We start from the raw sequence: 13243 nt of genomic DNA, 5'->3' as shown, positions 1-13243 counted from the left end.
TGCAACTACCGTAAATAATTATATAATATATTTAAATATTTGTATTCAATTGCATTTAATTTATATATCCTGTATTGATGTTGCATTAGCTGAACAATCAGACAGTTGTATTTTAACAATAAATAATATTATTTTTTTGAACAACAAGTAGTCGGACATCCTGAAGGTTTCGCCTTGATTGGAAGGTTTCTGACAATCATGGTCTATTTATCAGGATTTTACTAGTTCAGATATTTCCTGTTACGGTTGTTTAATGTGTGAACACCTTAATTCTACGTAACTGTCTTCAGAGTAGCTTCCCACGTAGCACAGGTTCACACAGTTTTTAATATTATTTTGCTTTCTTGACTAAACAGGTACTGGTAGCTTTTGTTAGATGGTAGCTAGTAGGCATTGTTATTGTAATGTAATGGTTCAAATCTCTTTCCAATCTGAACTGGGTCATAATTGTATTTGAATCCCTTTCCACCCAGATTAGCATTTCACGCATCATTAATCAGCTGATTATGATCATGTATCTAAATTTCTCCAGTATCATAGGAAAATTCTGTAATACAGCATCACATGTGTTTCACATGTATTGCCTAGCATCATAGATCATAGCCTAACCCGTAACCCAACCTTACGTGATACAGACACCACATGTGGTACACATGAGCTCCTATATTATGGACTTTTCATATGATACTAGGGAATGTGGAGATACATTAATGAGAATCGGGTACTGTGAATGTGTACACAAACTGATCGTTTGTTTTTAAGGACTTTCAATCATTGCTGTGTCTACACCAATTTCTATATGTTACAGTACTGTACTACTACTGTAGTACTGTGATCATGATTGTTTAGTCCGTTGCTTCGCAATCATTGATGTGAAAAGCCCCTATTCTGGAAAATAGTACACAAAAAGAATTTTGAAATTATTAAACTACTTTTGATATACAATTTTGAAAAACATTAATATTATGTTACTACTAACAGGGAGCTGTTTAAAAATTCCTGGATCTGCCCGTAACAACTGTTATGATTTTTTATTCTTACAGCAGTCTTTTCTAGGACGCAAAAAGATGAGTGGTGGAAGTGGCACTGATAGCAGCAGTAGTAGCACTAAGAATCATGTTAATGGTATGTACAAAATCACAATTGGTGACACCACGTTCCATGTATTAAAGAGGTACCAGAATTTGAAAAGTATTGGATCAGGAGCTCAGGGTCATGTCTGGTAAGCCATAAATATTTAAATATTATTTTCTTCATCACAATCACAATGTTTTGCTCTGTTTTCTTGGATTTGTTTGTTGCTGTTTTATTTCTATACCTAGAGAGTTTTTTACCGATGATCAACCCATAGTAATCCTACACTCATGCTTAGCATTTGGTACTCAGGCTGTGTTATTTTTCCTCAATTATTAAAATGTTTAATACTTAATGGGATATAGTTTTCTAACCAAGTAAAGATTACACATGTGATACTGTATTAAAAAAACATAATGTTCAGATTATGTGTATACCTCCATGCTTAGACTGATTGTATTTTAAAGAGTCCCTGCTCTGTACACATGACTTGGCTGTTGTCTAGTTAGCTCTCTAGTTAGCTCTCTAGTTGTATTACTGTACCTCTATGGTTTATGCCTAAAGTATCCCATTTTGTTTTTTAACTTAAAATTAGAGCACTATCATTGTGTGTAAAAATAAAGAATTAGATTAGTATTCATTAGTTCTGTTAAGGAAATTGGGATATTCCAGAGAAACTTTGATTCCTGACCCTGAAAGAACTTAAAAACCGCAAACCAACAAATCCACAAGATAATACTGAACATTGATTTTAGAATGTAGATTTGCAATCTCATGTTAATAACCAAGAATATGGATTTAGCTTTAAAGCTACGCTGTATGCTTTATGAGATAATGTCTGCAAGGCAATGTCTGCATTGGTAATTACCCAATGATTGGTAAACTGTTTCTAAAGCCATCATCAAAGAAAATCTCTAAATGCCTCCTCAATTTGTAAGAATGTTTGTGTGCATTCGTTGTATTGGTGAAACCACAGAAATCATCATAACTCAAAACAGAAAAGCATTTTTTTTTTGTGTGTGTGCGAGAGAGAAAGATAAACAATAGCAAACTATGTGTGTATGACTGTATTACTGTCATTTATAACACCATTACTTCTTTACAGTATGTATAAATACCTTTAGTTGAGATAAACATTGTAATAAATACGTACTTAAATGATCTTGTTTATAAGTGATGATGGTGTTTATTATGTTTTTTTATTTTAGTGCTGCCTACAATACAATACCAAATGTAGACACTAACAAAATTAGTGAAGCAGTATTTATATTTTTTTCTTTCAGCGCTGCCTACGATACGATATCAAATCAAAATGTAGCCATTAAGAAATTGAGTCGTCCATTCCAGAATGTGACGCACGCTAAGAGAGCTTACCGAGAATTCAAACTTATGAAACTGTGCAATCACAAGAACGTAAGTAAAAGCAGTTTCTAGATATTAATGCATGCACATTGTACAAGAAATATTTGTTGTCTGTTTTTGCCTATCGTGAATACAATAGAGGGAAGGTGAACCACGGAGACATCGATAAATTTTGGCAAGTTGACAAAAGCGGATCTTTGCTATGGTTTTGTATGCGGTGGTGTTTAAAAAATGTACACAAGAGCAGTTTGACAATTTTTACAATGTTGCTTGGAGGCAAATCTAAACACATTTTATTTAATTTTGTATTACCTGAAAATCAGCATCTTTTGTACCTAGCATAGTAACTAGCAAGTACACTTAACACTGTGTTGGCCAAAATCTGGCCATTTCTATCTATTACTGTACCTGTATGTATAGGTGTTAATTTGTTGAAATAAATACGATAGTTGATTTCATCTATGATTTCATAATCACCAAGCTACAATATACAACTTGAAATGCTTTAATGTATTATTATGTTTCATTGTCAGATCATTGGACTGCTCAATGTGTTCAGTCCTCAGAAGACATTTGATGAGTTCACGGATGTCTACCTAGTGATGGAGTTGATGGACGCCAGCCTGGTAATGGTCATTCAAATGGACCTTGACCATGAACGTATGTCCTACCTCTTGTATCAGATACTTTGTGGAATTAAACATCTACATTCAGCCGGTATTATACATCGGGTAAGTAGACATTTTCATCTTCTTTTCTTCTTGTGTTACAGATAATTTACTGTATATTATTCTTACATGATATTTTCTTAATTCCGAAATTAATATGATTGATTAATTGTATTAAGGTATATGATTTTGAGATTATTACCGTAATTATTCGATTAAACATCCCGCTTTAAATAAATGCCTCCCTCGAATAAACGCCCCCATTTCCTCAAATAAACGTGGTAATTCTTGATATTTAATAGGATTAATGTTTATTTTTTTCATTTTATAGGACCTGAAGCCCAGTAATATAGTAGTTAAATCAGATTGTACATTGAAAATCCTGGACTTTGGTCTGGCAAGAACTGCCGGTACAAGCTTCATGATGACACCTTATGTAGTTACTAGGTACTACCGGGCACCTGAAGTTATTCTTGGTATGGGATATAAAGAAAACGGTGAGTTTTAACATGGCAGTTATTTCTTTTATTTTATTGTGTATAACACACATCTAAAAGAGTGATGTGCCCAAATATGGTAGTGATATGACGTCATTTATTTTGTCACATAAAGTTAAATTCATACAGGATTTAAGTGGAATTTTAGACAGGAACCCCTATTTTGCATTTCATTTTCTTAAAGCGTATGTATCATATGTATGATAACTAAACATTTTTATCTTTTTGTATCATGACTTGGCTATTGTCGGTTTAGATAACTGGCACTCATAGACTACAAACACTATTATTGGTTTGTAAACAACTTGTTGGTATATTTATTTTCAGTTGATCTGTGGTCTGTTGGTTGTATATTTGGAGAAATGATTAGAGGAGCAGTCTTATTCCCAGGAACAGATCGTATCCTTTTTTTGTATCAGACATCTTTATTCATCTTTGTTATTTCACTTCATTAAAAATAAAATAAATAAATGAATACATGTATTCCTTTAACTATAATTTGTTTAGATATTGATCAATGGAATAAAATTATAGAATTATTAGGTACACCGTCACAACAGTTTATGAAACGGTTACAACCAACGGTGCGTAACTATGTAGAAAATCGACCACGTTACGCTGGACACATGTTTGATGTTCTCTTCCCTGATGAACTCTTTCCAGAAGACAGCACGTCGGAGCCGAACAAACTGACAGGTAAGGTGAAGGGGTTACTAACATTTTATTGTTTATTTTCAATAAACAACCCATCATGTGAATTTCTTCATTTAGAATGCTGCTCATACTGTACTTCTGTTTTGAGAACATTTAAATTTGACCTTATATATGGTAAGATATGTGCAATACATATCAACCGGGATGTGCATATAACTGAAGTACAATGCTATTGTTATACAGTAAACGTTACCTTCAAAGTCATCAATTTTCTTTGTTGTCACAGAAATTAGCTTTATCATCACCTTCCCCAAATATCCTTATTATCGTCATCACCATCCTCTTCCATCATTCTCATTTATATTATCACCATATTATTGGCAATATTTATCATATTAATAATTCATGTATATCTTATTCTAATTTCTAACATTTAAAATTAAATATCACGTACAAAATGATATGAATTGAATATTACAATACATATACTAATCAAGCTTCTGATTGAAAACACACCTTATTTTTTTCAATCAAATGAACAATAGAGGGCAGCAGATAAGAAAGAATATTTATCCATATTTTTACATGGTGCATTCTGATGAAATTAGAATTTATCAATCGTAATAAAAAAACTGATTATAAAAGTTACCCGAGTTTTATTGTTCTTTTCTACACAAACAGTTTCTTGAGAAGTTCATTGTTCTGATGGGTATATTGAAATGAATTTCTTAATTCATTTATTAACCTACAAACCAGATGAATAATTTAATTACAATCTATGCATTCTGATATATATTTTTGTTTACAAGCAAATGTTAAAGACATGATTTGATTTACATGTGCCATGCTTTCTTTATAAACAGTTTAGTTTATTTATGAAAATTAACATCCCCAAAATCCTCATGCACTGCTAATATTTTAAGCATTAGGCCTACAAAATTATTATAGTGGTATTTAGTGCTATTATGGCTATACTAAAAAGTATTAATTTTGCATTCCATATTATAACATATTATTTATTTCATTATTACATTGGTAAATATATTTTGCAAAGTATATACTGTATTAATTTTTTTGGTTAAAAAATTATATTATAAACGCACTTTTTATTTTAATTACTTTATTTTAAAGCTGAAAAAAACTTGCTAAAGACCAAATGACACAGACTAGTAAAAATAAATAATTTTAATAATTCTATATCTCTATAAAAGCGTAATTATAAATATAATTGTCTGTTCTACTCATTTTGTAGTAGAACCAGTTCTAATTTTTGTTTTATTGGTCCAAATATTAGAATACCAAAATTTGTAATGTAATAATTTTAAATCAAATTTAGTTTTACAAAATCTTTCAATAAATTTGTATACAAAAAAAATGTAGTGCAATTTCAAGTTTTGGAGTTTATGGGACTAGGCTATTTAAGGTGACATAAAATGTTATAAAAAGTTAGACCCTGCCTCTTCAACCTAATTACCTGCCTAATTAATATAATATTCTGGTTCTATAATACTCTATTCTCGATATTTTAATTATACTTTGCAGTGTCTAGACTATAAAAGAAATAGATAAAAAATAAATATTTATGCAAAATAATGAAATCGGTATTGTAATAGCTTTGGTGACTAGCCGCCTGATCAAAATTATGGTGTATCACAATGCTTGGTTTGTGAGCATGAGCATACAATGGATACGCTCTATTGATTTTGTAGCCATGAAGTATAATTAAAAGCATCCTTCTCTTGGTGTCACCGGGTGTCACTTTACTTATGGTGATTTTATTTCTTTACGCTTAATCACATTCTGCTTTGCTTTTGCATGGTGGCTTACATAGTATTCTCCTCTGCACTTTTATTTTACAGCAAAACAAGCAAGAGATCTCCTATGTAAAATGCTGGTTGTGGACCCTAATCAGCGAATCTCAGTAGATGAGTCACTAAAACACCCCTATATCAATGTATGGTACGATCCAAGTGAAGTTGAAGGGGTAAGAACATTGCATGCAATGGCCTTTTTTGTGTTATTTTTCAGCTAATCACGTGCGTGATCTGCTCAGTAAAATGCTTGTGATAGATCCAGAACTACGCATATCAGTGGATGATGCACTACAGCATCCCTATATCAATATTTGGTACGATAAGGCTGAAGTGGAAGGGGTAAGAATTTAATATATACAGAATAGTAAGAATTTAGTATGGCATCAGAATATAGAATATAGTATATGTTAAGTACAAATTTAGTATGGCATTAGAACTTTAGTGTATAAGGTAAGAAGTGAATAATATATAGATATTTGCCAGAAAATACTCATTTTACTTACAACAAGATACAGGCATTAAAAAAGGAGGAGGAATGAAGGAATTTACTATCCAAGAGCAAGAACTGAGCATGCTCAGTAACTAAAAGAAAATATATAAAATAAAAACTAGAACTAGAACAACAAATAATCAATCTCCCCGGAGCAATATATAAAGATAAGAATGAAACTTGAGCCTAAGGTATAGCTACCAATGATACAAAATGACAACAGAATATTTGCCAACCAATATGGGTTGTTTGGCTGTAGTGGCTTATAGCTACTAGTGTATTATATTTGTAGTTTTTAATCTCCAATTAATGAGAAAATCATTCATGAAATGAGAAACAATGAGAAGAAGAACATTTTTAGAAGTAGACTAAGTACATAAATGTATGATAAGGATTACCGTTTTTTATACTTCACCCAAAGACAAACAAACTACTGAAATACAACCATCAATGTTTTAGTCTTCATTCATCTTATGTGATATTAATTTTGCCTTCACAGCCTGCACCTATTCCGTATGATCATTCTATAGATGAGAAAGAATTAACAGTTGAGCAGTGGAAAGGTAATTTATATAATTTACATTATTATACAGATATTGACTGCTTAGAGGTTAAATATAAGATTTGACATTCCCGAGGGAATGATATTTTGTTTGAGGGAAAATATATTTTTTGAGAACATAATATCATTCTCAAGGGGTTGTCAAATCTTATATTTTACCGATATAAAAGGCGATATCTGTTATATTACAAGTTGAATATCTACTGCTGGAACCTCCTTTATAATAAGCCTGCCCAGTTAGGCGTTGCATTCACCTTGCCTTATAATAAGAATAATATACAAATAATTACTAATTAATGATTCTTTGGCAATAATATATTCACTTAGGCCTAGGTCGTTTAAATTAACAGAAGAATTTCCATACATAAGCCTACATTAATAATAATAATATTATTATCACATGTTAATTAAAGATGTAAGTTTAAGAAATTTACAACTTATGCATAACAATTCGGTATAGTTTTTTCACATTAGGATTCAATTGCAATTTTGGACTAGTTTTAATCTTCTGTGTTGTTTTTTTTTCCAGATTACATTTTTAATGAAGTGATGAATTACAACAAAGTTCAAAATGGAACACCAGAAAATGTTCAAGGTAACATTTGAGAATAATACTATAATATGATACCTGTGTTGATTCTGAATCGGGGTCTGAATCATGTGAAAGATACATTAAGCCGATTTTCTACTGGGTGAATCGAAAGTGTCCCAGAAAGGGATTTTGAAGATGGAAACATGAATACACATGCGTTATAAGCTGACGCTTTTGATTCTCGCTAACAAATTCACCTAGTGGAAAATTGGCTTGAGGTTTCATGCAAAAATGTGTGCATCCATGGGAATTCATGCAAGGCAAAAATGGTCTGAAACATGCTCTAATTTAGTATAAAAAAATAATTTTGTTCTTTTAAAAAATTGTAAGCATGCGTAAGTGAAACATAGTAACTTTGTAAGATTGTATCACACTAACTAACTAGGTCTGGGTCATCTTCAATTTCAACATTTCTATACACTCAATAATTGTGTTAATAAATGAGAAAATATTCTCCAAAGGCTTGGTGATTACAGAAAGAAATTATCAAATGAATTCCCTAATGTTACCATTTGCTATCTATTTGCTCTTGGCTTTTCAAACTAATTACACACTTAATTGATTTTAAAATTGGGTTAACATTTTTTTTAGGATTTAACTTACATATGTTGGTACTTGTTAGAACTTATAAACTATTGAAAATATTGACCAACTTTGCCAATGAATTTAGGTTACTTTTAACTTTTAAACTAAGCTAGACATTAAAACCACATGCCTGCATTTTCACTAAATGTTTTACGTTGAACGTAGAATATTTGTGAACTGTTTTAATTTTTATGTGATTCAACATTTGTCTCTCTGATGTCTATTCTTTTAACATCTTCCTCAACAACTTTCTCGTTGCATTTAGTAATTTTGCATATATTTTTTGTCTCTGCAGCAATGGATCACAGTGGGGCTGTTGGTAGCAGTGCATCTGGGATATCCCATGCTGCTTCATCTGGTCCATCTTCTGGAAGATAGTGTTTGTTGACGGAGGAGCTTGAAAAAGCGCAAAAAATGAAGATTCGAACATTGAATCTAAACTGGAGTACTGCATTGTGGGAGGAATACCTCATCACATTTCAAACCACTGAGGGGTTTTCCCTTGTGGGTCTTGCAGACTGTCAGTAGCTCTCTTTCGGTCCGATAGATGTGTACGATGAATGCGAATATTATTGAAGAAAATGCTAGGCTCTGTGAAGAAAGTGAATGTTTGGATGCGATGTACTGTACGATGTATAAATCCTCTCTGGCAATTTAGTATACTAGTTTACTAATTTTGTCAGCATACACATGGACATGTTCATCAGAACAATAAAATAAACAATTTCTCCTGTCTTGTGGTGTACTGTTATAGACACATTTGGATATTATATAAATACTCAATTTTACTGAAGAAGATTTGTTGGTGTGCAAGCAATAGTGAATTTTGGACATTCTTAATCAGATGAATGAATGCTAGATGACTGAAACTCAACTATTAAAACTTATGCTGTTGATAATATATAGTAACAGTTAAAATAACTAACTGGATCCTAGAATGTGGTCTTATTGGACACAATGCAAGTTTATAAAATAGCTTGCATAAATATCTAAAATTGTTTTATTAGTGTCAGATTATGTGGACTTGAAAATGCTTAAAACAGGAATATCAACCTATTCCGAAATCCATCGCCACTGCAGTTTAGTATGCATATCTTGTAAATCAATTATGAATAAATGTGTTGGTTTAATGGTACTTTCCCCATCACCTAGTCCTTGATAACATGTTTACAGTGTAACCCCTGTCATTTAAACCACTTTTTCCCCCTTGATATTTTCAATATTGATCACTGTATATATTGTATACAATTTCACAAATAAGTAAAAATTGTTTTATGAAGTCCTTTATCTATTGTTAACATTGGCTTATTAAAGACAATTTGTTTATGTCTATTAATTTCTAGACATTGATATAGTTCTATAAAAGATGAACAATTTCTTCCAAAATTTAAACAGTATAATATAAATGCCTCTCGAACCTACTGAACGTCCCTCAAATTTCAGAGTTACTGTAAAATAATACATTGTTGATACAGTCAACTCTCCCAATACCGAACATCTTTTGACTTTGATTTTACAGAAATTCTTTAATGATAACAGATTTTGGGACCTCTAGACAAATCTAGTTTTGGGAGTTTCCGGTTTTCAAAGTCCGGTATTTGGAGAGTAGACTTTATTTGAACGTTTATGATTGAATAGTTTCACCATGTGTGACTGTGCCTAATGATCAGCACTGCTCGATGGGCACTCTGTTATGGTGCCATGATAACATGACCTAATTGTTCAGGGAGAAAGTATTTATAAAATAATACTACTTTAATAGTAATTAATATAGTTGAATTTAGTTGATATATCCAAAGATATCTTGAGGGGCTTCAGGAGACATCATTGTGTAGGTCATATAGAAATCTTTGTGATTTAGAAATATAAATTCAGTACCTGATAGGATGTATATCCCATCATATTTAAGTAGTGTGTACATATACCAGCAAATGTTCACACTAGAGTTGTTAAAAAGAGTAATTTCTAGATATGCACCATTTCTGGAAAAATGACATTTTTTTTATATTTTGATTTTAAAACAAATTTGCAATGTTTGCAGTGTTGTGGCAATGAAACATGGGGAAGAAATTAGTGACATTTAGACACTATACAATGAGGAAATAATACAGTTAGATTATATATGCATTTTAAACACTTATATTGTTCATTTTAGTTATCAACAAGGACAAATTTGTTAGGTCAAGACTTTCAATAATGCACTATTGATTGAGTTGACATTATTTAAAACAATTATTACATTTAATGATGACTCCAAATAATGCAAGTAGGGTAGTAGTAGTGGCACAATTTAAGACACCCTCAGATATATTAAGTCTACACCTAAGTAGCACTCTATAGGTACATTGTGTTCCTCTGGTATCCAACCCTTATGTTGGATAACAGAGGTCTAAAAATACTCCTATTCTGTACGCTAATTTAAAATGGCATATTATACAAATAATAAATGTTTATGAGTGTACATGGTACAAATAATGGCATGAGGTGAATGATGAAAGGTTATATATCAACCTTTCATCATTTACCAAATGCCATTATTTGTACCATTACACGAATATAAAACATTCATTATTTGTTTTATATAACATCTAAATAGATTCCTGTCATTTGAATAAAATAAAAGGTAGGCCTAGCCAAGGCCTACATTTAATTTACATTGATTAAAACAGTAACATTTGGTTTTTAATAATAATTATTAAATATTATTATTTATATGGATTTTATAAACGCACCTACTGTAGTTTTAATTATGTCAACAAACGACCAAACAATCCTAGGCTTAGGAAGGTTAAAACACCTAGGCCTAGCCTAATACTAACATGCCTACTACTAGCTAGGCCTAGGCTGAAACTTCGACAGGCAACTGAAATCATATATAGGCTAATTATGTTTTTTCCGACAATTCTACGTCTTGTAGGGATGTCCCCATTAATTAATCAAAATCCTAAAAACGATGTAAAGCCAATTTAAATGCCTTTTTTAATGAAATTAGTACATATATATCTCTCCAAATCGTACACAAAAATCTGCTGCTGGTGTTTACAAACGAAACTGAGGCCAGACGTAATTTGTAATCCTAGATTTTTTTTCATCCGCGAAACGTTTTTTTTTTTCATACACAAAAATGTTTCAAAAAGTACTATTAAACGATCGTTTAATAGTGCGTACTATTGCACGCCATGTGACCCACAATCGTCGAATCAGATGACAGGAATTTATTTAGGTGTTATATAAAATGCCTTATTGTATTCAATGCGGAGTATCAAGAGATAACAATCACAAATATGATTCTCTTAGTAGTGATTTTTTAGTTTTAATTATTATGGGGCCGGCATAATTAAGCGGTGGTGGTATATTTTATTACAGGACAACCTGTATAAATCTTGTTGTAAACACTGACATTGCTTCATTTTTTTACTTAACGTTCAGTGATCACAATAATAAAAACAAATATGTACTGTATTCAAAGTTTAACATATCTATGGTAATGTATTGGAATCATCCCCTCTATGTTAAAATTTATAAACTATAGACATAAATGTTGTATGAATTTTGTTTGAACAAGATTGTATACATTTTGGCATATATATTGCCAGTTATATTTCTTCATTAAAGAAAAGAACAGGTTTTTTACCTTACCCTAATAGACAAATAATGCATTCATCTATGATGTGACACTCAGTACATATAGAATACAAGTACAGTATTCTATACTAGTATTCTAAAATGTCATTATCAACACCATGACGTAACAAGTAAACAATTACCATATAAGAATGCATTTAATGTGTTTTAAAGAGGCACTGTCTTGCATGGGTTTAACTAACTATAATTATTAATTCAATAACAAAAAAATAAAATAAAAAGAAAAATCATTTTAATAATTATGAGGTAAAAAAGCAGATTGATACAATACTCTTCAAACCTTAATAGAGTAGGGGGAAATACGAAAGTGTCCCCTGAACAGGAGATTGCCGTAATGTTCAAGCATATTGACCCTGAATAGGGGTGTCCCTGAAAAGGTGTGTCCCGAAGGATAGGTTCTACTTTATTGCTGTCAATTCAATATTTTGATCGGGTTAAAAGATAACTTAAATCATTTGATGTTGTTAAAAAATATTTTATTTTAGTTGGATTTTTGTTTCCAGTTTTATGGAGTGTATCTTCAAGACATTGTTATTGGTGATGACTCCTTTTTTACCAGGATGCATTTATAATGTGCATTTAAAAATATATTTGTTTTCTATTGTAAGCTAGTACATTGTTGTTAATGTGACATTTATCATGGTTGTTGTATTGTAATGCATCTAAAAAGAAAACAAAAAGATTGAATAAAACAAATAGGAAAAGATGTGTACATACGGTTACTGTGGTATATTGTACAGTTTCCTTTTTCTTTGAATAAAGCTGGTGCATTCAAAATTAACTTCTTGATTATTAATAATGTTTTTTGTATTGAAGGGACATAAGAAATCGAGGAATAAGATGATCAAAATTTTACTGTTTTTCGACAAAATCTTCCAAATTATAAATAAAAGGGTCAAAGTTCAACCATTTTTTAACAAAATTCCTGTACTATAGTACAGGGATTATTTGGAAAATCACCCAAATTAGAGACTCTTTAAAATTATGCACTAATATTGCCATATGAGCACGGATATTGCCCTATTACATCTTATAGCGTCATAGGACCATTAGGTCAAGGAATAAAAGGGTCAAAGTTCAACCATTTTTCAACAAAATTCCTGTACTATAGTACAGGGATTATTTGGAAAATCACCCAAAATATAGACTTTTTAAAATTATGCACTAATATTGCCATATGAGCATGGATATTGCCCTATTACATCTTATGGTGTCATAGGACCATTAGGTCAAGGAATAAAAAGGTCAAAGTTCAGCCATTTAAAAAAAAAATCCCTGTACATAGTACAGGGATTATTTG

At 31.3% G+C, this 13243-nt stretch overlaps 1 protein-coding gene across 5 annotated transcripts in view; it reads left to right on the top strand.

The window, feature by feature from the left end:
* Positions 1-12724, top strand: part of LOC144845381 (stress-activated protein kinase JNK-like) — a 28934-nt gene extending 16210 nt beyond the window's left edge. For 4 of the 5 annotated variants that reach the window (XM_078702668.1, XM_078702670.1, XM_078702671.1 and 1 more), the window contains 10 exons: positions 1044-1222; positions 2358-2487; positions 2970-3167; positions 3436-3601; positions 3929-4000; positions 4109-4297; positions 6115-6239; positions 7059-7122; positions 7651-7716; positions 8594-12724. In XM_078702668.1, the coding sequence (XP_078558794.1) occupies positions 1044-1222; positions 2358-2487; positions 2970-3167; positions 3436-3601; positions 3929-4000; positions 4109-4297; positions 6115-6239; positions 7059-7122; positions 7651-7716; positions 8594-8676 (1272 nt within the window). In that variant the 3' untranslated portion in view covers positions 8677-12724. Of the gene's footprint in view, positions 1-1043; positions 1223-2357; positions 2488-2969; positions 3168-3435; positions 3602-3928; positions 4001-4108; positions 4298-6114; positions 6240-6283; positions 6409-7058; positions 7123-7650; positions 7717-8593 lie in introns of all 5 variants that reach the window. The other variant, XM_078702669.1, reaches the window with a different exon arrangement.
* Positions 12725-13243: the final 519 nt, after the last annotated feature.

Source organism: Antedon bifida, chromosome 6 (assembly GCF_963402885.1).
Source record: "Antedon bifida chromosome 6, ecAntBifi1.1, whole genome shotgun sequence".
Taxonomy (NCBI): Eukaryota; Metazoa; Echinodermata; class Crinoidea; order Comatulida; family Antedonidae; genus Antedon; species Antedon bifida.
Note: the sequence above shows the minus strand (reverse complement) of the source record. Positions and strands in the feature narration are given on the sequence as shown.